This window comes from Ceratotherium simum, chromosome 30 (genome assembly GCF_057802395.1).
Source record: "Ceratotherium simum simum isolate JZ-2026a chromosome 30, ASM5780239v1, whole genome shotgun sequence".
Lineage (NCBI taxonomy): Eukaryota > Metazoa > Chordata > Mammalia > Perissodactyla > Rhinocerotidae > Ceratotherium > Ceratotherium simum.
Window position 1 is genome coordinate 2,160,436 of NC_141929.1, and position 23,510 is coordinate 2,183,945.

Below are 23,510 nucleotides of genomic sequence, written 5' to 3' on the forward strand. Positions count from 1 at the left end.
CCCACTGGGCCTCTCTGGCTTCCCGGCCGGGCGATAAGTGTGGCCTGCTCGGAGCCTGATAGCAGGCGGCCACCTCGGCGGTTGGCCGGCGGCCGCTTATCGCCCATCACTGCCCAATGCACAGAAATTCATATCTGTGGGAGCCGATAGGGAGCCCCCGGGCCCCCGAGGATGCAAATAGCGCAGGAAGCTCCCGGTGCACCCCAGCCCCAAACCACAGCCCCCACGGCCACCCCATGCCCCAGGGTCAGGTTCCAATCTCTAGGGGCCTCTGTTTCTCCTTCTGTAAGACGGAGATGCTGATGTTAACAGGCAGGGTGGACGGGACCAGCTGGGGTGATGACTGAAGCATTTACAAACTCGCAGCCCGAGCTCTGGAGCAGACGGCGGGTCCACGTCCCAGTTCTGCCGCTTCCCAGCTGGTGACCTTGGACGAGCCCCCTCATCACTCTGTGTCTGGGTCTCCTCCGTAAAGACGCCGGTGTGGCGACCACCTGGTGCTCTCCTCCCCACGGTCACTCTGTCCAGTAGCTGCTGCCTCAGTCCTCACCTGCCCAGTGGCCAATCAGGGTCCTGCAGGCACATAGGGGGTCCCTGCCTGCACCCCCATGGCAGCAGGAAGTTTGCACTGGCAAAGCCTTAATGTGGGGGCCGCAGGGCTCACCCGGCATCTGTGGGTGCCTCATTGTCACCCCATTCTAGAGCTTGGGAAACTGAGGGAGGCAGAGCAGTCTGACCGCAGGGCCCCTGCCCATCCCCCATGGCACTGTCCCCTGTGCGAGGAAGGGCCCCCCCTGCAGGCCCTGGTGCCCCGCAAGTGGGCATCTGGCTCAGTTGTGCCCAGCTGGGCTGGGAGGGCCTTGCAGACATGTGGTGCTGTGGCCTGTCCCTCGCCAGGTGCTCCTTGGTGGGGAGAGGGCGTGCTGTTGGCACATTTCTGCCAGAGCCCCTGGACCCCTCCCCTGCCCATCACCAGTCTCCGAGGTGGGGTGCAGAATGGCCAAGGGACAGGAAGCCAAGTCCATCCTGAAGGACAGCATGAGGGCCCCCCAGTGCTGTCTTACCCAGGATGCTCTACTCCCAGGCAGCACCACGGCCCATTCGGGTGGTAGAGGCTGGGAGTGGACTCAGTTTCCCCATGGTATGGGGTCACCATCTTGGTTGTGACCACCAGGCTGACCCCTCCCTCTCTGGGCCTCAGACCGCCTACCTATTGCGGGAACGGGATATGTTAAATCAGCAGGGGGACCCCAAGGCACACGTGCCACCACATCTACATCGGTGCTCATGGCAGACATCACTAATTGATCACAGCACGCTCCTCTTGACACCTTGGGGTCCCAACAAGGGGCCCACACAACCACTCGAATTGAACCTGGTGAGACCATCTCTGACACCCTTCCCATCTTTGGCCATGGGGGATCCCCAGAGGAGGAACGGGGGTTCCCTCTGCCCTGGTGAAGCCTTCCCTGACCGCCCCCCCAGCAAGGCGAAGCCCTCACCACGTGCTCCCTCTCCACTGCCATGAACCTCACTTGTGTTATTACGCCACATGCAGCTCCCTGACGACTGTGTGCTCACAGGTGTTTGTCTGGTATGCGTAGGTGCTCAATATATGCAGCTGTGTCCACACGGCTGGCCTGAATGTGTGGCCTCTGCTCCATCCCTCCTTCACCCACCGGCTCTCACCCATGGCCCTCGGCCCTCGACGACCAGCTGCGCCTGCGCCCAGAGAGGCAGAGCCCCCTGAGCTGCGCTAGTTACTGATCACGAACGGGGGCAACCAGCTCGCCCAGCTTGTCCGAGTTCACAAACAGGGGAATGGGGGCCACAGGGACAACACTGCTGGGACCTCAAAGACACTCCTGTGGTCCAGGACTGGGCAGTGGAGCAGCCTCCTGCCTCCCACGCGGCTGCAGCCACCCGAGGGGTGAGAGGGGTCCTTTACCGGTCTGCACAGGTCCGCGTGCCTGCCTGGGGCCTCTGCTGCCAGCTCTGAACCCCCGGCCCGGCTGGGACGGCTCCAGACACACATCCCTGCCTCACTGCCTTTGCCCTGGCTATTCCCACTCCCGAGATGCTGTTCCCTGCTCTCACGGCCTGCTCCTCTTTCCCAGCCAGCTCAGACTGCCTCCAGGGAACACTCGGAATGCTTCCATCTGCTGTGCGGGGCCCGCATTTAGCCCTTAGCATCGGCACGGCTCAGTGCCCGCCTCCAGTGATCCCGCTGGCCCCACTGGCCGGCTGGACTTTGGAACAGGCCCAGGCCCAGTGGGTCGCCACAATCTCTCCGGCCAGCAGGCCAGGCCCGTCCCACCCGAGCCATCAGGGTGGACAGCTCCCAGGACCCCCTGAAGGCTGGGACCCGGGCCGCCCTGGAGAGGCAATGCTGCCGGACCCTCCTGCAGGCGTGCTTACCTGGCCCCCTCCAGGAGCTGCCGGCCTCCTCCTCCAGCCTCGTCTCTGGCTCCTGCCCCTCCATCTCCTGGGGGCCTCCGGGGGACGTGGCGGCTGGTGGCGGTGGGGGTGGGGGTGGGGGATTAGCGTCTGCAGAGAAGAAAACACCATTAGGCCCTGCAAAGAACCCTGGGCGCCGTGTCACCCGCCCACCCCACCCTGTGGCCCAGGCGGGCGAGCACACGCCTGAGATGCCCCACCTCCAGGCTTGCTCTCATTGTGGGGGTCAGACATCTCAATTTTCCCCTTGGCCTTTAAAATTCCTCATCCCTCTCATTAATTACAGCAATAATAATTGCTATTCCAGCTGCTGTTAATAATTAGAGTGCCTAATTAGAGGTAGAAGATGGCCTACCGGGCACACCCAGGCCAGCGGGCACACGCGTGGGCCCCCGCTCCCTTGTCTCCTCCAGCCGGCAGCTGGGGGCCCCTCCACCAGGCCCTGCACCCAATTCCAGCCCAAAGGGCATATTTGCCTTCCCTGCCGGGCCTGATAACCACCGCGGCCCCCAATCGATGAGCTCCCATAAAAGCCCCCCCTTGGTGACGTCATGCACCCGGCAGATTATTAATACCCTCGATAAGGGCTGTGATTAACATCAAATAAATCAATCACACAGTATAAAAGTCCTATTATTTTTGGCTATAAATCAACATGGCTGGCATTTGAGCTCCAGCCACCACGCAGGAGCTGCGCTGGGCCCGCCCAAGAGGCAGATAGTGCTCCCGCCGCCTTATCGCGCCCATCACTGCGTTATCACCACGGCCTGTGCCAGGTGCAACCCCGGCTGTTTTTTCCAGCTCCTTCCCCGGCCCTGCCCCCACCCCTGTGCAGCCCCAGCTTCCAGATCAGATAAGGGGCCCTGCTCCCCAGGAAAGCCACCCGGGTCAAAGTCCACCAGTAATGAGCCACTCGCCCTTTGGCAGATTGTGGCCCCCCATTAGCGCAGCCCCTAACAATGACGGTGATGGTGATGGCGATGAGTGGCCCCTCACACCCCCTCAGCCTCGGCCACCGGGAGGGGCTCGTGCCCAGTTACAGATGTGGAAATTGAGGCCAGGAGAGGGCCAGGAGCACGGGCCTTGAGTGCCGGCTGCACTGCTGAGCAACATGAGGCCGAGACGATGGCAGCAGCGATAACAACAACGCACAGGAGCCGGCACCAGAGGCCAGGCCGTGGCCCTTCACCCCGGCCCCGCTGCCCCAGCGAGTGGAGGGCGATGGGAGCCCTGGCCCTGGGTTCAAGTCCCGCTGGCTCTGCCTCCTTCTCGCCACATGGCCCTGGTGATCCCATGGGCCTGCCTCTGGGGAAGGGGACATAGGGGCCAGCAGGTCTCCAAGGACAAGGCTTCTTGGGCTCCTGGGCCTGTGGACGTCCAAAGGGGGAGGCTGACACTCTGAGGCTGGGAAACACTGGGGGTGGGGGGTGCACAGTGAGAAGGACCCTCCTGGGACCAGGGTCTGTCTGGGATCTCCCCCACCCTTGGCCCCTCCTCGGCCTCCAGCCCCCTCTGTTGCGCTCTCCTCTGTCCACTCTCTTTCCTACCCCAGGGCCTTTGTGCTTGCGGGCACTGCTGCCTGGCACACCCTTCCCTATGCACAGCACGGTGGCTCTACGTGTCCTTCGGTCTCTGTTCAGTGTCACCCCCTGTCCCATCTCTCCTTCGCTCCCAGTCATGCCTCCCACTTACCACCTTCCAAAAGGTCCTGTTTGTGGCTGCGTCTTCCACATCATACTGTGGCCTGGGGGGCGGAACGGGGCCAAGGCCATTGCCCACGGCTAGCAGGGTGGAGGGGGTGGGGGAGCCGGTGCTCATGCCAGGCAGACCGCAGAGCCCACCCCTCGTTCTTCTACCACAAACCCCCAGCCTCAGTTTCCTCTTCCTCCTGGGGGTCTCTGGGGGTTTCTGGGGGTACAGCTGGCCCAAAAGGCTGTCCCAGTTTCGAGGCCCCACCGGGGACCCAGCCAGAGCAGGCCGCCTGGTGCCAGGTTACTCACTCTGGGTGGGGGGGTACCTCTCCTTCCAGGTCCTGTTCTCAGCTCTAGAAATGCACCCCCCTCACCCCAGAACTGCCACCAGGAGGGCCCAAGGAGCGGTTCCAGGTACCCGGAGTGGAGTGGGGTGGGGAGCAGGCAGGGGAGACATGGTGAATCAACCTGAATCCAGACCTGGGGTTGGATCCCTGCTTGGGTGGTAATAGGCTGTGTGACCCTGGGCAAGTCACTTAACCTCTCTGGGCCTCATGCCCTCATCTGTAAAGTGGGGTGAAGCACCTTAACAGGAGAACCTGCCATGTACTAAGCACCATGTGTGCTAGGGCAGGCACCGTACCAGGCGAGGCTTCACTGCCCTATTTTGTAGAGGGTAAACTTTTGTAGATGCTGGGGGTGCGTGGCTTTCCCGAGGCCACTCAGTGGCCCGTACGACTCCCTGTCTAACCCTGGGATAGACCTTCCCCATCAGGCCTTGGTCTCCCCACCTGTACCACAAAGGGCCCTCGTGAAGATGTGCGTCTCTCCTCTCCCCTCCAGGCCCCTGGGTCAGGCCCTGGCTAGAGCCGCCCAAGCCTCTCCTGGACCCAGTGGGCACAGTCAGGCCCAGACACCACCCAGCTCAAGACTCGTCTCACAGGTGTGGAAACCAAGTCCCCACAGGGACAGGCTCCTGCGAAGTCCCGTGAGGACGAGGGAAGGGGTGGCGGGAGCTCAGGGTGGAGACCCGCCCGCTGGGCCCACGGCCCCCACTCACCTGCACTGCAGGGACTCAGGGGCTCTGGCTCCCCCGCAGCCTCTGGCTCCGGTGCTGTGGCCTCACGCTCTGGGAGGCTGGTGTCTGCAGCCTGGGCCTCTTCTCCAGTCTCCATGTCTCCGAGGGAACCTGCGAACACAGCCCCAAGGGAATCGTGAGGGGCGTGGGGGGATGGCACCCTGGCCTTCGGACCCCCTCCTGGCACAGGCCCAGCCCAGGGCCCAGGTGCCCCACGGAGTCAGAGGCCACGACAGGCGCCATCAGCCTGGGGGCTTCCTCGGGGTTCCCTGAGACTTGACGTGCAAACCCCACCCTGTATCAGCCCCCACCGTGACCATCCTGGCCTGGGGTCACCCCAGCCCTCCCACCCTACTTGCTTGCTCTGCAACCTCTGTGGCCCTTGCCAGGGGGATGACGGTCTCGCCCCCACCCCCCCGCCCCCACTCCGAGCCTCGGAGCCGCAACGGGGCCTCCCCTGGGCTGTGGCCCCTAGGGCTGCATGAACCCCACGGCCCTTCCCTGTCCCACAGGGACGTGCTTCTGGGGTTTCCCAGAGCCCCCGGTGCATCCACAGCCCCCAGGTAAACATCTCCTGGGACCTCCGAGAAGTACCCCATGCTCGGGTATGGGGTCTGAGTGCCTCTCCAGGGCAGCCCCGTGCCCAGCACATGGGAGCCTCAGAGAACCCGATTAAACGCATAAATGGTTGACGGGCAGAGGTGAGCCCACAGGGGTCTGAGGCCAAGCCTCTTGGGGCTGGAGAGCCGCAGGCCTGGGCCCCTAACTCCAATCCCCACCCTCCCTGGGAGGCTCGTGCAGGGTGGGGGCCATAGAGCCCACCTTACAGGTGAGAAGGCAGACTGAGAGGGGACTGACCTCAGACCCCCTGGGAGGGTGGCCACCTCTGCCTCTGAGGTTAGACAGACGGTGCCAGTGTGGTGGGCAGAGAGAATAGTGGTGAACGGGTGTCCCTCCTCATCCTGCTCTCCAAGTTCCCCCAGACCCCTCTGTCCCTGTCTCAGCCTGGGCCCTGGGGCCCAGAGACAGGTGCGGGGCTGGGGCTGCCTCCTGCCCCCATTACCTTCCCGGGTCCCTCCTCAGCGGCCACCTGCCCTGCCCCCCACCCAGCGGTCACCAGAGAGATGACGCCCATCGTCCAGGCGTGGCATGGAGGATGGTCCTGACTCACAGACCCCAGCTCAGCCCACTCAAGAATGGGGAGGGAACTTCCGGCCCAGGGCATTGAGCCTGCAGCAGCCAGGCCCTCTTGCTACTGAGGAAAATGAGCAAGAAGAAATGTCTGGAAGCCGCGGCAGCAGCTGCAAATTCGCATGTCAGAGGCACCTGAGGGAGCAGAGTGGGGCTTGCTCTGGCTGCTGTTGGGAGCAGACGGCACCAGAAAGAAGGAAGGGCTGAGCCGTGTGGAATGGAATGGCCACCTCTCGAGGGCTGAGCTCCCCATCCCCGGAGGCAAGCAAGCAGCAGCACATGGAGACTTGCCTGGGATGCCCCTCTCTGTGGCTGGTGGTTCCTGGCCTTTTGTACGTCATGACCGCTCCAGAAATCTGATGAAATCCGGTGCCTTCTCCCCAGAAAAACACACAGAGGAACCACAATTTGCCCCATCTCAAGGGCTTCCCACCACACCCCAGTGTCCTCCTTCCTGGCGCCCTCACTCTCCTCCTTTGCTAGATTTTTCCAGGGGTGAAAGAAGATGGGTGGATGGCGGACGGAGGGAGATGGGAAGATCTGAGGTGGGGCTGCTGATGCCTTCAGTGCCTGTCCCTGCGTGAGGGACACGCGCGGCCGGCCAGCGTCCGACACAGCCACAGAGCTGGCTCGTGGCAGGATGACAGGGAGACCATGGGGCTGTGACAGAACGAGCAATGTTGTCATGACTGTGCAGGCCGACTCTCAAAATCCAGCAGTTTCCATGGGCAGGGCGTGGGCAGCTGGTTTTCTGTTTGCGTCTCCGCTGACCTCTCTGATCACAGGTGGGTGATGGCTGGCTGTAGTATGAAAACCGAGTTGTTCCTGCTGGCCGCTGCCATCGGAGGGCAGACTCTGCTCTAGGATGCAGAGGTGCCGGGACCTCTGGACTCTGAGGGGGACGTCCAGGCCGGTGAGGGAGACAGTCAAACAACAGACGAGCACAAAGTGAAACAATGGCAAATTATAGAAGTGCTGGGCGGAGGAGGGTGGGAGGCAAATGAGAGAGAAGAGAGAAAAACAAGAGGGGGAGATGCTACCAGCAGATCTCAGAAGGGACAGTGCTGGTACCAGACCCACGGCTGAGAAGAGAGCTCCAGGCAGAGGGACCTGGAGGTGGGCCGGGACTCCGTGTGGTGGAGGAGAGAGGAGGGGAAGCTGAGGCTGAGAGAGGGCAGGGTCAGCCTCAGAGGCAGGGGGAGGAGTGGATCCTGATCCTGGGGGTGCCGGGGAGCCACAGAAGGTCCCAGGCAGGAGGCGGCAGGGTCGATTTCCCAGCTGCAGCTCTCTGGATTCTGGCTCCGGACCCACGAGGCCTGGCCTCCCCAGGACACCTCAGAGCTGTCATTACAGGAGGGGGTGCTCACCACCCCGCGGCCTGTCTCAGATCACACAGAACCAGCCTCGGGCGAAGCCTTGCGCTCTCTCCTCAACGTGCCCACACGGGCAAGCTCCATGGCGGGCTGGGCACACTTCAGACCAGTCCAACTCGTGCTCCCTGGTACAGATGGGAGGCCTGACCCACGGTGACCTCCCGTGGCACACACCGGGGCAGGAAAGCGGAGGCTGCGGTGGAGGCCAGCCGACGGCTCCCTCCTCTGCAGGGTTGGCCCTGAGCGGGCACCGCTGGTCACCATGGCCAGCAGGCTCAGCCCATCTGCCAGCCCCTTTCTAGAAGCCCTGGTGCCCCCGTGGCTCATTTATAGCTGGAGGAGGCTCCCCAGAGCTGTGGCCCTGCTGAGTGGCCATGGACTTCATGGCCTCAGGGGCCTGCCCTGGAGGATCATTGTGAAGCACCTGCTTTTGGGGACCACAGGGACCAGAGCAGGGGCCGGGCTGATGCTGGACACACAGCTGACACTCCCCTCCCCACACCTGCCCGGCCTGGGACCACCACCCCAACTCCAGGTGCCTCACCCAGGTGGGCCTCAGCCACCTGGGGGACCCCAAGCTCGTGGCGGGTCCGTTCATGGGAGAACAAAGGAGCCCGCGCTGCACAAAGGCAAGAAGATGAGCGTGAAGAGAGAGGCTGCAGGCGGCAGCAACGGATTCTAATGTCGCTAATTCGGTTGCAGCACAATTAAGACGCTCCCCCCGATAAAGCGGAGACAATTGCCAACCAGCAAGATCGCTCCAAGCCCACAAATGGTACGTGGCGTGGCGTGACGAATCCCGCCCCATGCCCGCCTCAGCACCCCAGAGCGCGCCACCTCTGCCCTGCTGGAGCCCCCGTGACACCCCTGGGGTCACATGGGTGCACCTGGGTCCCCGCTCCACCTGGGGCTCAGGGAGGAAGGCTTCTTTGCCGGCAGGGGCACTGCTGAGACACACAGGTTTCCCTGAATGCCCTGGGCTGGGAAAGACCCCGCCCGGCTCCTGTGGGACCCTCTCTGCTCAGAGATCCTAACAGTTGGCCAGGCCAACCCCAGGCAGGCGGTGTCCTTGCTTTGTGACCTCAAGCAAGTCACTCTACTTCTCTGTGCTCGGAAACCACAACAGCTCCCACCTCCCAGCTCACCTGCACGGAGCTCAGCTCAGGGCCCGGCTGTGCACCAAACATCAGCTGTCCCATCACGTCACCACTACCTACCACCTGGCAGGAGCTGGGAAGTGGGGTGGGGTGTGTGTGTGGGTGGGTGAGCATGCTCTATTATTAAGCACCGCCTGTATACAAGCCCTGTGCTCAGCCAGCAGTGCATAGGTGTAGGGCCGGGGGCAAAGGTGTGTATGGGGGGCACTCCTGGGCAGCCTGACAGGTGCACAGAGCGGTGGGAGACGACAGTGAAAGGGGACGGGGGTGGGGGAGGCAGCACCCTGATGACCGTCATGACAGGCAAGTCTCCTCCGGGCCCCCAGCACCCCCCAGAGGTGAGCCCGAGTCACGCCCACTTTGCAGTCACCCAGCAAGGTGAACAGACTCACTCATGACCCTCGGCGAGGAGGCAGGGGTGGGGGTGGGCAGGGCGTCCCCCCAACATGTCACCCTTCTGGACAGTGGCTCAGGCCACAGCCCTCCCCTTGCCCGCCCTGCGGATGACCTGAGGTGAGGGTGACACTGGCCCCACTGCCTGGTGGGTGGAGAGGCCAGCGCCCAAGGCCGAGCCCCTGCCTGTGGATGTCCACAGGTGACAAGGGCAGCAGACGGGGCAGCACTGAGCACGGCCCTCACTGCCTGGAGCCCCTCTGTTATCACGGCGAGCAGATGCCCCACGCGTGCTCCGGCTCCTGCTCATTAAGCCGGATGCCCATGGAAATGAAAACATAATAGCTATTTGATTGGGGCTGAGATATTTTGCATATTGGCTCGGCGCTGATAGTGGAATTTCATCAACTCCCTTTTTTCATGCTTTAAAACCGAATTACGGAGCCAGGCTCTGTGCAGCAAGATGATCCCAACTCCCTTCCGTGTCCCCGAGCAGTGATGATTCACAGCCCCCTCCTGCATTTGATGGTGAGGCAGCTGGGGGGGCCTTCTGAATGATGCTTCCAAGACAGCTGGAGCTGGTGGCTGTGGAGGAGACAAATCCCACAGACCCTGGCCCCCGGGGAAACCTGCCAGGCAGGGTGTGGGTGGGGTAGCTCAGAGCACTGGACGCAGAGTCTGGAGGCCCCAGGTTAAGCCCCCACTGGTCCCTGTGGACTGCACCCATGTTGAATAGGGGCCACTGTGCCCGCCCCCCAGGCCATGAAAGACCCAGGGCAAAGTCGGGCAAGCCCCCACCTGGACCCAGTGCGCCATCAGTGGTGTGTGTCCTTCCTGAGGCCCACCATGTCCTGCCCAGTATGTGGGGCACTCATGCCCCTCTGGAAGGTCCTTTTTTTTTTTTTTTTGTGAGGAAGATTAGCCCTGAGCTAACATCCATGCCAATCCTCCTCTTTTTGCTGAGGAAGACCAGCTCTGAGCTAACATCTATTGCCAGTCCTCCTCCTTTCCACCCCCCAAAGCCCCAGGTGATAGTTGTATGTCATAGTTGCACATCCTTCTAGTTGCTGTATGTGGGACGCAGCCTCAGCATGGCCGGAGAAGCAGTGCGTCGGTGTGCACCCGGGATCCGAACCCCAGGCCGCCAGTAGCGGAGTGAGAGCACTTAACCGCTAAGCCACGGGGCCGGCCCAGGAAGGTCCTTTTAATTCCAGTTTACAGAGGAGGAAACAGAGGTGTAGGCACCTGCCCAGGCCCCCTCCTGTGTCAGGGCCGGATTTTGAACACAGGACTGCTGGCCTGGGGTGGGGTGGATGCTGGTGGGCCCTGCTCCTCCCCCATCAACACTCTGTCTGCCCCGGGAGGGCAGCAGGCTTACCCTGGAGTGCTGCGGACCAGAGCTCTGAAGGCCTCATCTCAGTTCTTGTTCCTTCATTCACTCACTCAGTGATTCACAAGCTCAGCTCTTCATTCTCATCAAAGCTTTCCTGGGGGTCCGGCCCAGTGGCGCAGTGGTTAAGTTCACACACTCTGCTTCGGCAGTGCAGGGTTCATGGGTTTGGATCCCGGGCATGGACTTACATACCACTCATCAAGCCATGTTGTGGTGGCGTCCCACACACAAAGTAGAGGAAGATGGGCACAGATGTTAGCTCAGGGCCAATCTTCCTCACCAAAAAAAAAAAAAAAAACTTTCCTGGGTCCACCAAGCGCTGGGCCCTGCAACAGGTGTTGGAGACCACTCAGTGATCAAGACGTACCCCCCAAGAAAGAAATGTGAAAAATGCAAGGGCAGCCATTGCCACAAAGGAGAGGTGGAGGTGCCAGTCAGGGAAGGCTTCCTGGAGGTGACAAGTGAGTGGAGATCTTAAAGGGACAGAAGGAGGCTGCCTGCAGCTGGGGCCAGGGAAAAGTATTCCAGGCAGAAGGCACCGCGTGACGCTGAGGCCGGGGCCTGGTGCAGGCCACGCCTTCCCAAGCCTGGTTTCCTTATGGAAAGCAGGGGACGAGAGCTGGGGTCAGGGTTCAGTGAGGTGGTGCCAGTGGGTGCTGAGCACAGACTTGCGTTATTATTACAACTGTTGCTGTTGTTCAGTTCTCCTGGGAGGTGCCACACCTGCCCCTCTGGGGGTGTGGGGGTGGACAGGGCCGGGGGCTGAGGGGCCGGGGCCTGGCAGCGCAGACAGAAGAGCAGACCTCCCCTCTGCTGGCAGAAGGCCTGGCCTCCAGTCCCACTGGCCCCAGGCAGTCAGTGGGCAGGCATGGGCACAGTGCCGCCAGGAGAGAGACCCTTGCCTTTGGGTGGCACACAGCGGCCAGATAAGGCCCTGATAACAGAAAGAAAATAGCAACAGATTCAGACTTTCCCACCGCTGGGCAGCGGGGCAGCTCATGCCATAGCGGGGACAGAAGCAGTGGGGACAGCTCCACTCTCCCAGGGGGCTGAGCTGTGAGAGCTCAGGGTGGCCGGGACCCAGCCATCCTGGGGGCCCAGCAGACATAGCCTGACCTCTCAGAGGCGGGCAGCATGACCCCTGGTGAAGCACCCCTTCCCCTGGGCCCTGGCAAGCAGGACTGGATGCTCTTAAGTCCCCTCCCAGCCAGGAGGGTCTCTAATCCTGCCAGTGTTTGACAGACAGGGAAACTGAGGCATGGAACGCAGGGGCACTGCCTGGGCTGCATCCCCCAACCCGCAGCCTCCACTCTCCGCCCAGCAGCAGGGACCAAGGGACTCGCACTTTATGGACAATTGTAACAAGCAGCTAAGCCGGCCTCCAGGCTGGAGAGAAGCAGGGGGAGTGCTGAGGAGGGGGTGGGGAACCGCACATGGGGAGCCCAGCATACGGGGCTTTGGTGTCCCCACACCCCAGAACCCAGGGACTGGGTCTGAGCCACCCCAGACGGTCCCAGGGCTGGGGAGGTCGGGCTTGTACGGCTGATGGGGGGGCAGGCGCAGGCACAGCAGGGCTCCTGACAGCAGAGGAGTGCAGAAGGGGGCAGGTGGGCACAGGGGCAGGTTCCAGCCCCCCGTGAAAGTTACAGAGGCCTGGAGGGGGGGTTCATTTCATCAGAGCTTCCTAAAAAGCTTTGCTAACATTTAGAACGGGGTGGGTCCCAGCAGCAGAGGGCTGGGGGCTCCCCAGGAGGGGTGCAGGTACCCACCGGGGAAGCTGCAGCTCCAAGAGGGCCTCCTGGGCGCCCGGCCCAGCCAAGCCCTGGTGCTGACCGCCCCTCCCAGCAGGTCTTCTCAGGCCTGCTTCCCACTAGGACGCAGAGGCCCAGCATGGACACCACCAGGAGCCTGGCTCTCTCGGTGGGTCCACCTCACATACATCACACCCATCCCCCTAAGTGTGGCCTGAAGCCACCCGCTGCTCTCCACCCCACTGCCACTGCAGGTGCAGGGCCGTCGGCACGTGCCCTCCTGGGCTCCCAGCTCCTCCGGCTCCCTCCACCCTTACCCCCAGCATGATGAGCAAACTCCTTCCAATGCACCGCTCCAGCCGTGCGGCCTTAGCCTGCGTTGCCTCTGCCTTTCTGCCAGGATACCCTCTCGCCCCTCTGCCCAGTCGAGACCGCCTCACCCGTCATGGTCTGGGCCATCCCTGGAGCCTCACATTTATTTGTAAGTTGTTTGTGCAATTCGCCCACGGTGGGGGGAAGCTAGTTGCCTGCCCCCCACCCAGCACCCAGCGGAGGATGGGCGATCCCACCCTGTAGCCAGCTTCAAGGAAGGTGCCCCCACAGTGGTGGCCAGCGGGGTGTATCCCATGTTCAAGGATGCACCAACGGCCGTGAGGACCAGGGTGCTGTTGGAGACATGGAGGACCTCAGTGGAGCCCAAGGGGGTCTCTGGGGCCTGAGGGGCTCAGGCTGGCAGGGGCCCTACAGGCCCCCGCTGCGGCCCGCCAGCAGCTCTTAGCAAGCCAAGATCAGTCCCTGCTGAGGGCTAGGGCGACCACAAAGAGGATGCTGGTGAGATAATCTTGGCTTCTTCGAGCAGGCAGCCTGCCCCTTGGAGGGGAGAGTGAGCATCTGAGCGTCTGCACGTGCTGGGGACCTGGGCCCAGGCGCCCTCCCGCACCGGTCCCATCCCTGACTGCACGAGTGGGCCTGGGGCAGAGGAGACATGGGGGCTGAGCAGCTTGACTCTCCACTTCTCCACCAAGGGTCAGCCAGGTGGTGCACGAATGCACCCTGCAACGGGGAGCTCACCACTCCTCTTCCAGAGGAGCAGACAGCTGAGCCCTAGACCCTTCGCCTCTCAGGCCCTGGTCTCCCCACCTCCGGTGGTCCGAACCCCCCTCACGGCTGTGTAACTGACTGTCGATTCATAGGCCTGCGCTGCCAGGCTGTGACTGGGACCCCGACGCATGCAGCCTCACATCCCCACACGTACTCAGGCCACGCCGGGGGAGATGCTGGTGGACACGACAGTCCCAAGGAAGCCAGGCTGGAGTGGCCGGCCGCCATGGCAACACACTCTGGGCCATCGAGGCGAGGAGACACCTCAGCCTCAAGCGAGCCGTGGCCGTGCTCTGAGCCGTGCTCTGGGAACACCCTATGCCAACGAGCAAGAGCTGCCGTGACCACTTCAGCTTTCGACAAATGAAAGACATTTTATTGAGATACAATTCACATACAGTAAGATTCATCCTTTCAAGCATCATTCAGGCTTTAAAGGCAAGTTTATTGTAAGATGAGTGGGACAGGCATGTGTAACCCAAATAAAGCCCAGGGCCCTCGTGGCCCAGTCTCACGTGGAGACACACACCCCAGCACCCAAACCCTTGCCTGTTCCTCTCCCAAAGCTTCACGGAGGCCAGTGAGACCCTCAGCCTCTGCCACACCGACCACCTTTCCTTGTCTGCTCTGGTGCACCCCCACTGATCCTAAGCTATGTGCCACATCCATGTGCCTCTGCCTCAGTCCCGCTCCCCTGGCCTCCCTCTCCTTCCTCCCAGTCCCTTCCCTCCACGCCTGTGGTCTGACGCCCTCACAGAGGCCGGGTGGGCGGCTGGCCACAACCAGGCTTCCCCGTGAGGGTGTGGAGGGAGACCTGGTGCCAGGCCCAGAATAAGACCTGCCCCGCGGCAGGCGGTGGGCGGTGCAGGGGAAAGGCCAACAGGCAGGCCCATGCGGGTATCTTGTCCCCGTGTCCCCATGGCGCCTGGGGGCTGCTGTAACCAAGCGCCCTGCTGTCCACTTGCGCTGCTGCCGAGACAGAGGACCAGCTCCCAGGCCTCAGGCGCCCTCACGCCGTGGCCCTCACCCTGTGGCTGCCCGCCCAGCAGTCAGCTTCCCCAGCTCCTGCCCTTGGGGCTGTCAGTGCGGATTCTAAGGACATGCTCACAGCATGAGGACCGTCTACACTCGGCACCCCCTGCACTCGGCTGACAGAGGATATTCTCCCAGAGCCCCCACCCCACCCGCCCTCCTCTGCGCGAGGCCTCCCACAGCTCCCTGTCTCTCTCAGCGAGGAAGCCAGACCCTCCCCGTGGGCCCCAGCCCACCACGACCCACACCAGCACGCATCTTGCCCCTGCGTCTCTGCACAGCAGGTGCTCAGTGAACACTGGTGACCGCGTGATGGAGGAGGGGGAGGGAAACTGGCTGCTCATGGCCGGCTGGCTCGGAGCCGGGGGTGGCTGGGGGCCGTGGGGGGGGTCTGGGGCAGAGGGGTGGGGGGCCTCAGGCCAAAGGGGAGCCTTGGGGGCTGAGACCACTTGTCGGGGGTGGGTGAACAGGGGCTGTGTGGGGACCAGAGGCCTGCCACCTGCCCCTCTTGACAGAAGATAAGCCCAGGGTCTCTGAGGCCTGGGTGGGTGTGGGGGCTCTAGGCTGGGAGGGACGAGATGTGGGGAGATAGGGTGCTGGCACTGGGGGGTCCTGCACCCATATCCTAGCCCCAGCCACCACCACTTCCTTCTGTGGCCAGCCCCATAACCGACAGGCGGAACTCGGGAGGCTTAACTGCCCAGCCCCACAGCCGCACCCAGGGGGAGCCTAGGGTGGCTGGGCACTCCCTGCCCGCATTACCCCTCGAGGCCTCATGGGGCAGGAGGGACCACAGGCAGCACGGGCGCGGCTCCTAGCTGGCCCCTGCCTGGGCAGGCATAAACAACAACAATAATAATAACCATGGAAGCGGCAGCGAGCTCTCAGAGCGGCCTCTGCATCAAGCCCAGATCTAGGGACTTATCCACATGGCACTTTTGATCCTCATAACGACTACCCAACTTCGTGTTACCCCCCCTTTACAGATGGGGAAACTAAGGGACAGAGAGATAAAGAAACTTGCCCAAGGCCTCACAGCCAGGAGAGCAGACAGGCGCCCGCACGTGCCCCCTCACCTGAACCCTGCCCCGCATTCCCCCAAGTCCTCACGCACCTGCTGTCCCTGTTTATAGAGGTGGGGGGCCTGCTCAGGTGGGGGACTCGGACTCCCTTCTGCATGGCTCCCAGCCCTGAGGCCTTGTCTCTCCCCTCACTGGGCCTCAGTTTCTCTTCCTGGCTCTGCATCACAGACAGACCGTGGCCCGGAGAAGCCCTCCCTGCCCCTTGCATTCCTTCCCTGTCCATTCCCTGGTCGCTATGTGACCGCTGTCTGCCCCCTGAGGCCAGGTCCCGGGTTTGGCCAGCTGCTCACTGCGTAGCCCAGGCAAGGGCACCCCTCTGTGCCACGTGGGGGTGTCCATCTGCCTCCCTGGCTGTGGTGGGGGTCAGCAGGGGTGTGCAGTTGCTGGCACCCAGGGCCCCCTCCCTTCAGGAGCTGTGGCTCCCTCTGTCTCAGATCCCGAGGACATGTGTGCACGGCCCTCAACAGTTTATGAAGCTCTGCCAGGACCCTCATCAGCACCAGCCTGTGGGGAAACCAGCTCCACTGTGCAGTGAAGGAAACCGAGGTAGACCAGCCCCCGCCCGGCCCCATCACAGCCTCGGGCCATCGGTTCACACGCTGTGCCGGCTTCCGGGGCACATGGCTCTGGGCCTAGGGAACCTGCCCAGGCCTTGGTTTACGCATCTGGCAAAGGGGTATCGACCCACCGACATTGTAGAGCTGTTGAGGGGTGGGCAGGAAAGGGCTGTGGTCCAGATGGTGGCGAACATTCTGGGTGGGGGGTGGACACACACCTCAGATACCGTGAAGGGCTAGGACGGGTGCAGGATGGAGAATGGCGGGTGGGTGTGGGGGTGGTCGGTGAAGGCTTCTCAGAGAAGGCGGTATTCAGACTGTGAACAGGGAAGAACACTCCAGGCAGAGGGAACTGCCAGGGCAAAGTCCTGAAATCAGGGAAGAGTTTGGTGGGTTCTGGTGCTGCGGCTGAGAAGGGGTTGGGGAGGAGAGGCAGAGGGGCCGGAGCACCAACATGACTGAGCCAGGGTTTTATTCTTGGCACCGTGGGAAGCTAAGCAGAAGAATGCAGATGCTGGACTGTAGGGGTGACCCGGTGTGCGGCTGCTGTGGCCGGCCACTGCCTCCAGGCAGCCCTCAGCAACTTCCACCTCCTTGGCCTCACTCAGGATCCTCCCCTGCCCCGAACCTGCCCCCTCTCTTGGGCCAGGGCCAGGGGGCTGGTCCCCCTTCCCTCTCCCCAGCTGCAGGGGCCGGGTGGGGCGAGGCCAAACAAAGCCGAGGAGGAGGAGGCGGGAAGAAAGAGCGGGGCCTGAGAAAGCCCAGCCCCGCTGATAGGGGAGAGATTGGTTTCAGCGGGAGCTGCGGGCCTGCCAAGTCCACATCCTATCGGGGCTGCCTGCACTTACTCAACATTCATCACCGCCGAACGCGCGGACTTGATCAACGCTCAGGGCTGGCGCCATCTCTGGGCCTGGCCACTCCTGGCCCTCCGATGGGCCTGATAGCTGCTGATAGATTACACGAGATTGTTTCCCTCCGGAGAACGGATTACTAAGACTCCTGTGGGGAGCACAGACCACGTGGCCTGGGTGGCCGGGGAGGGGCCGAGGCCACTTGTGGGCCGCGGGGGGTGTCAAGAACACACTTGGGGTCGAGCGGCAAAGACCGCGCGTGACTGGTGGGGAGATGGAGGGGTGAGGCCATGGTGTGGGATGAGCGTGGCTGTCAGGGCCACAGCGCGTGGCAGGGGTGGCCGAGGCCATGGCATAGAGCGGTGAGCACAAAGACGGGGAGGAGATGGGGAGTCGTGTCCAAGAAAATGGGGTGCCACAGCTGAGAGTGATTCTCTCTCCAGATGGGTGATAAGGGCTGACAGATGGTACCGGGGGCCGCGGCCAATGGAGCCATCACCACGCGGCCGCATGTCAGATGGATGGAGGCAGATTGCTTCCCGGCAGGGGACGGGGCTCCAGGGTGACAGGGCCCTGCCATCTGATAGGCGGGGATGGGAGACCCCGAGCCAGATGGGCCGGGCGCCGAGCCCTCCTCAGCTCCAGGATCCTCCTCTCTTAGCCCCAGGGGCTGCTGCTGCTCAGGACCCCACGCCGGGCACTGGAAGGACAGGCCTGCCCAGGATGTTGGAGGACCTGGCCTGTGGGTCCTCCACTACGGCCACCATGACAGGGGCTCTTCCGTCACCCCACCTTACCGAGGAGCTGCAGCCCCAGGAGGTGGGAACTCGAGCACCCACTCTGGTCCACGGTTTCGCTCACACCCTGGCACCACGGTCTGGAGTGGGTGGTTATCACCTCCTCCGCCGGGCAAGGCCGCTGGCTGCTCTGTGGGTCAGGAGCAGGACGCACACCCCGGCTGGAGGCTCTGGTGTCCAGACTGTGGCCACCGCCCCAGCTGTTACTCCAGCGCCCTGGGATGCCATGTGGGGAGGAGGAAGCCGGGTACTTCAGGCTGGCCTTTCTCCCTCTTGGGCATGGCCGGGTCCCAAGTGGCAAATCTACTCTGCTCTCACTGCACAGATGGGGAAACCAGAGGGTGGAGGGGGCTTCCTGGTCACACGGGGAGTCGGTGGCTCTGCAGGGCCTCCTAGCCCAGTGTGCCCCTTGTCCTTGTGGGGCCCAGAGGCACAGCGTCCAGGAAGCTGGAGGGGGACACCGGGCTCAAATCCCACTGGCAGGCCCCTTGCCTACCCTGACCTGAAAGCTCAGGGAGTTAAAGCATCAGCCTGGAATTCACAGAGCGTAGAATGGAGGCTGCCAGGGGCTGGGGGACGGGGGTCGTGCTCCATGGGACAGAGTCTGCTGGGATGACGGACAATGTCTGGAAATGGATGGCAGTGAAGGGATGGCTGCACAGCCTTGTGAATGAATGTACTTAATGCCACTGAGCTGTCCACTTGAATAGTTAAAATGGTAAATTTTGTCATGCATATCTTCTCACTCCCTTCCTCGAGGATTCAGAGACACGCCTCCCTACCCATGTGCACAGCGCTCCACAGTGACATGGCCTTCCCCATCCCGCCGCCTCAGCTGTTTGCTGGGCGTGGAGACTGAGGCCAGGGCTCACTGGAGTCTCGTCCTGTGTCCACGGACGGGGCAGGGGATGCAGACAGGCTGTGGCAAGTCCAGGAGGAAGGCCAGATGAGCTGACCTGTCCCGTGAACGATCCTGGGCAAACCCCTGCAGCTGGTCACGGCTCAGCCCTGCCCGTCTCCACGGAGGGGCCGGGCGTCCCTGCGTCCGGTTCCACTCCCTCCAGCCCGGCGGCCCTCCCCCTGCCTCAGGGACACCCAGTGAGCCCGGACCGACTGCCAGGCCCACATGAAGTGTGGTCCACACAGCCCCTCATGCACCCTCACATCCTCGGAGGGCCTGTCCCACCTTATGGAGGAGGAGACCAAGGCTCCGGGGCTTCAGTGACCAGCCCGAGGGGGCCCAGCGAGCCGTGGGGCTGAGATCTGCACCCAGGCCATGTGGTCCAGAACCCATGGCCTTGACCCCTCTCGGGTGAATGAGAGCCACGATGATGACAGTCATCTTGGGGCCTGGACATTACAGCTTTGAGCCAAACCCTCTGGCCACTGGCCTGAGGGAGGAAGGAGGCGGCATGTGGCCTGAGGACGCAGGAAGAGCCTGAACTCCCTGAGCTCATCTGGCCAGGGCAGAGTAGGTGCAGAGAAAGTCTGGTACACGAGGAGACGGATGGAGCAGGGAGCTGCGCAGTTCCCGTGCCCCACCCCACACCCTGGGCCCACCCACCCTCTGCCGCTTCAGAAGGTGACCCCTGGGCACGCCTGCCACGTGGTGTGTGAGGGCACACAGGAAGGGAGTGTTGACCCCGGAGGCGAGGTTAGGCACAGGCTGAGGGGGTGCTGGCAACTGCCCTGCGCCAGGACCATGCTGGTCAGCGCTGGCACCGCGACCAGCTGGCCTTTCTCCTCCCGCCTGACTCCTCATCCCCTGCTCAGAGCTTCTGCCTCTGCTGTTCCCTCCACCCAGAATGCTCTTCCCCACACACACCGCCATCAGTCTCTCCGTAAAATCTCTGCTTCAGCGTGGCCACCTTGCCTTCCACGACCACTAGTCCCCAGCTACAGGGGTGTCCGGGGTCCCCACCACAGCACTTAAGACCCTCCGTCATTGGGGGCTCATTTCTTATGTTCCTTCTCTATCCCCCCACCAGCCTGGGGCCCCAAGGAGGCAGGGACCGGGCCCCCGTGAAGGTCATGGGGATCCTGGCCCAGGCCCCACACACAGTAGGTGCTCAGTACAAGTTTGGGGAATGGAGACATGAAGACATAAGGAATACCAGAGGTCGGCCTGCCTGGCTCGTTCCCGGGCATCGTCCATGACAGCCCTTGCTCGGAGGCACTGGCTATTTCTTCTGGTTTGCTCTGCTCTCCTGGGACAGGGCCCAGGGTGGGGGGCAGATGGAGAAATCAATTGAGGGAGCATTTACTGATGCTCCTAGATGCCCTGCATGGTCCTGGGGGAGACAGTGCTACCCCACCTGACTGGGGGACCCTCATGGAGAGATTTTGAGGCAGGTGTTGGGGGCCCCCTCCCAGGTGAGGCTGCCCAGGGCTGTCCTTCCACACGCGCGTGCCGAGTCCCACCCCTGGGAGGCACCATCACCCTGTCTTATGGGGGTGGGGTGCCAACACCGAGAGGGTGAGGTAGTCTGGTTCTGGTCCTGGGGATCTCAGCCCGAACTCCTTCCCTCTGTGCCCCTCTGCTAACCTCCACATATGCTTTTTTGAAAAACGCCCACGCCTGTGGCTGGTTTTCAGGTCACAAAACCCTGCAGGTGCTATGGGACCTGGGGGGCCGCTGGCTGGGCTCTGGGCCGGCTGTACCAACCTGGGCCCCATCTTGCCGACAAGACATCCCGTGGGGTGCAAAGTGACCTCGAACACGATGACAATCCCCCTAAGATGCTTGAATGCTTCCCATGGACAGGGTCTCTTGTTACGTAAATTTCTGACACCGGGAAATCTGGAACACTTCAAGTTTGTAGAATACACCGCAGTCACGGACAGAGTAGGGAGCCCCCAGAGAACTCCCCTCATTGTCTCAGCCCTCATTGTGTGGATGGGAAAACTGAGGCCCAGGGAGCGGACGGGGCTTGCAGAGGGCACGGAAGCCGCCCTGGGAGGCAGACAGACCATACTCTCCATTTTACAGACGGAGAAGCAGGGTTGGCAAATGGGCTGGGACTGTCCTTCATTAAGATGGTGCTACAGAGAGCCTGGCAGAGCGAGGTTCTAGGTAAAATCATAGTGGGGGTGGGGGGCAGAGAGTAGGGGAACACCACGCACGGGGCTGGAGGTGCCCCAGACATGAGAAGTGGGAGGAGAGCTGGCTGGCCTTGAGCCGTCCCCGCTCCACTTTTGAACTCAGTGTTCCCATCTGGGAGTCAGAGTTGGAGGCGCTGATCTCAGGAACACCCAAGTCCTAGCCCCCCAATTCAGGCTGTGGGGGTTTGGGCTCTGAGGGTCAGCAGGAGATCATCCAAACGCCAGCCTGTCCAACCCCCTGCGCCCAGCCAAATGGGAGGCCCCAGCAGCGAGCCCTGTAAAGGCCAGCTCTTCCAGAGCCGGGGGAGATTTCCACCACTGGGGCAGTCGGGGCGGGGACACCTGCCCTCCAAATTAAGGGTGTCCCCCGGAGGAGGCCCAGCCTCCCCGAGGAGACCCGCCCTGTACACGGAACTCGGCCAATCCCTGGCCCTCACTCCTGCGTGTTTGCAGGCCCTGTTCCTGTTGGCTGCCGGCACACAGGTTTGGACCTTGGTTCCCTTGCCTTGGAGGCGGGGCCCGGAGGGCTGAGCTACGGGGCCCTGGGCTCTGGGGGTGCCAGACTCTGGGGTACCAGGCTGGGGGGGCCAGGGCTTTGGGGCTGCCAGACTCTGGGGTACCAGGCTGGGGGGCCTGGGTTCTGGAGGTGCCAGACTCTGGGGTACCAGGCTGGGGGCCCTGGGCTCTGGGGGTGCCAGACTCTGGGGTACCATGCTGGGGGGCCTGGGGGGCCAGACTCTGGGGTACCAGGCTGGGGGGCCTGGGCTCTGGGGGTGCCAGACTCTGGGGTACCAGGCTGGGGGGCCTGGGCTCTGGGGGTGCCAGACTCTGGGGTACCAGGCTGGGGGCCCTGGGCTCTGGGGGTGCCAGACTCTGGGGTACCAGGCTGGGGGCCCTGGGCTCTGGGGGTGCCAGACTCTGGGATGCCAGGCTGGGGGGCCTGGGCTCTGGAGGTGCCAGGCTCTGGTGTGCCAGGCTGGGGGGCCTGGGCTCTGGGCTCCGGGGGACCTGCCCAGCCCCAGGTCTGGGGCACAAGGGGCCGCATGCCACAGGGGAGCACTTCGGTGAATGCGCAGGCTCTTCCTTTTCCCCTAAGGCTCCGTTACATCCTCAGCCACTCCCCCCCACCAGTTACGGATGACCCCGAGGGGAAGAGACTGACCCAAGGCCACACAGCCAGGTCGCAGCAGCACAGCTGGGTCTCACCCCAAGGCTGGGCCCTGCCCTCCAGGGAGGTGCATCAGGGGCAACTTCTTATTTTTAGCTCCTCTTCTCAGGGAGGGCTATTTTTTGGCTTCCTTTGCAAAATCATGACTAGGATGATGATTTTAAGAGAACCCGAAACCCTTGGCTTTCGCCTCAGATCCAGTGGCACCATTTTCTGGCGGCTCCGTGAGTTGCCGGGTGGGGGGCTCGCGTGAGTGTGTGGGTATGTGGGTGTGCACGCTTTTGTTCCTGGCATTTTGGTGGTGAGATAAGGGGAGACAACAGAGCCGTTCAGAGCCGCGGCAGATGGATGAGGTGATAGGACTCCGGTGCCACACAGGCCTATCGCCCTTTCCATCACTCCTTTCCTCTCGCTTTCTCTTGGGGGGGGGGGTGTTGCAGCACACCCCCACCCCCAGCCCAAGCCGAGAACTGAGGGCTGGGGGCCTCCCTCTCTCAGGCTCCCATCTGACGTGCCCAACACACCCAGCACCCTAGCTGTCGGGTAGAAGGGGTGGGGGTCATGAGGGCTGTCACCACCACGGGGACAGCAGCAGCAGTCAGGCATCTGTCCCTGCAGAGCGAACCAGCTCTGTCTCACTGGCTCCAGGAAAGGACCCAGAGCGGGGCTGATGCCCTGTTTGATGGATGAGGGCAGGGAGGCCCAGGCAAGGTGAGGGGTGGCTGAGATTCGAACCTGGGCCTCTCCGGCCTTGTGGCTGGTGCTCTGGAGAGCAGGGGCTGAGCACCTCCTCTAGAGTCCTGCGAGCCCTGGGAGGGCATGGCTGGGTGGGGACAGGGGTTCACCAGGCAGGGAGACCTCAGGGCAGATGGCCAGAGCAGCCACTGACTCCCAGCCCAGGGCCTGCCTGCAGGGTAGGTCTTAGTGTCTTCAGCCCCATTTATCAGATGTGGAAACTGAGGTTCAGAACAGGGAAGTGCCTGTAAGCCACAGCGATGGGGGCAGCTGGACCCCACACTCCTCCGCAAACTGGAGCTGTTTGCCCAAAACTGTCCAGGAAGAATGCTGGTGGGCTTTGAGGAGGGTGTGCAGCAGGAGGGTCTTTGGGAGGCAGCCCTGGGGACCCTTGTCCCGCAGCCCCCTAGAGAACACTTGAGCGGGGCTGCACATGGCCCGGGACGCTCTCCCCATTCCTCTCCAGCTCATTCCTCAAAGCCAAGGATGCCGGAACTGCCTCCTTCTACAGGGGAGGAGACTGAGGCTCAGGGACATTAAGTCACTTGTCCAGGCCACCTACCTACAGGGGCAGGATTCGAATCCTGATCATCCCCCC

At 62.7% G+C, this 23,510-nt stretch overlaps 1 protein-coding gene across 1 annotated transcript in view; it reads right to left on the reverse strand.

The window, feature by feature from the left end:
* Positions 1–23,510, reverse strand: part of ZFPM1 (zinc finger protein, FOG family member 1) — a 79,067-nt gene that overhangs the window by 42,926 nt on the left and 12,631 nt on the right. The window contains exons 2-3 of the mRNA XM_087419813.1: positions 5,209–5,337; positions 2,419–2,547 (exon numbers count right to left, since the gene is read on the reverse strand). Of these exons, the coding sequence (XP_087275939.1) occupies positions 2,419–2,547; positions 5,209–5,337 (258 nt within the window). The remainder of the gene's footprint in view (positions 1–2,418; positions 2,548–5,208; positions 5,338–23,510) is intronic.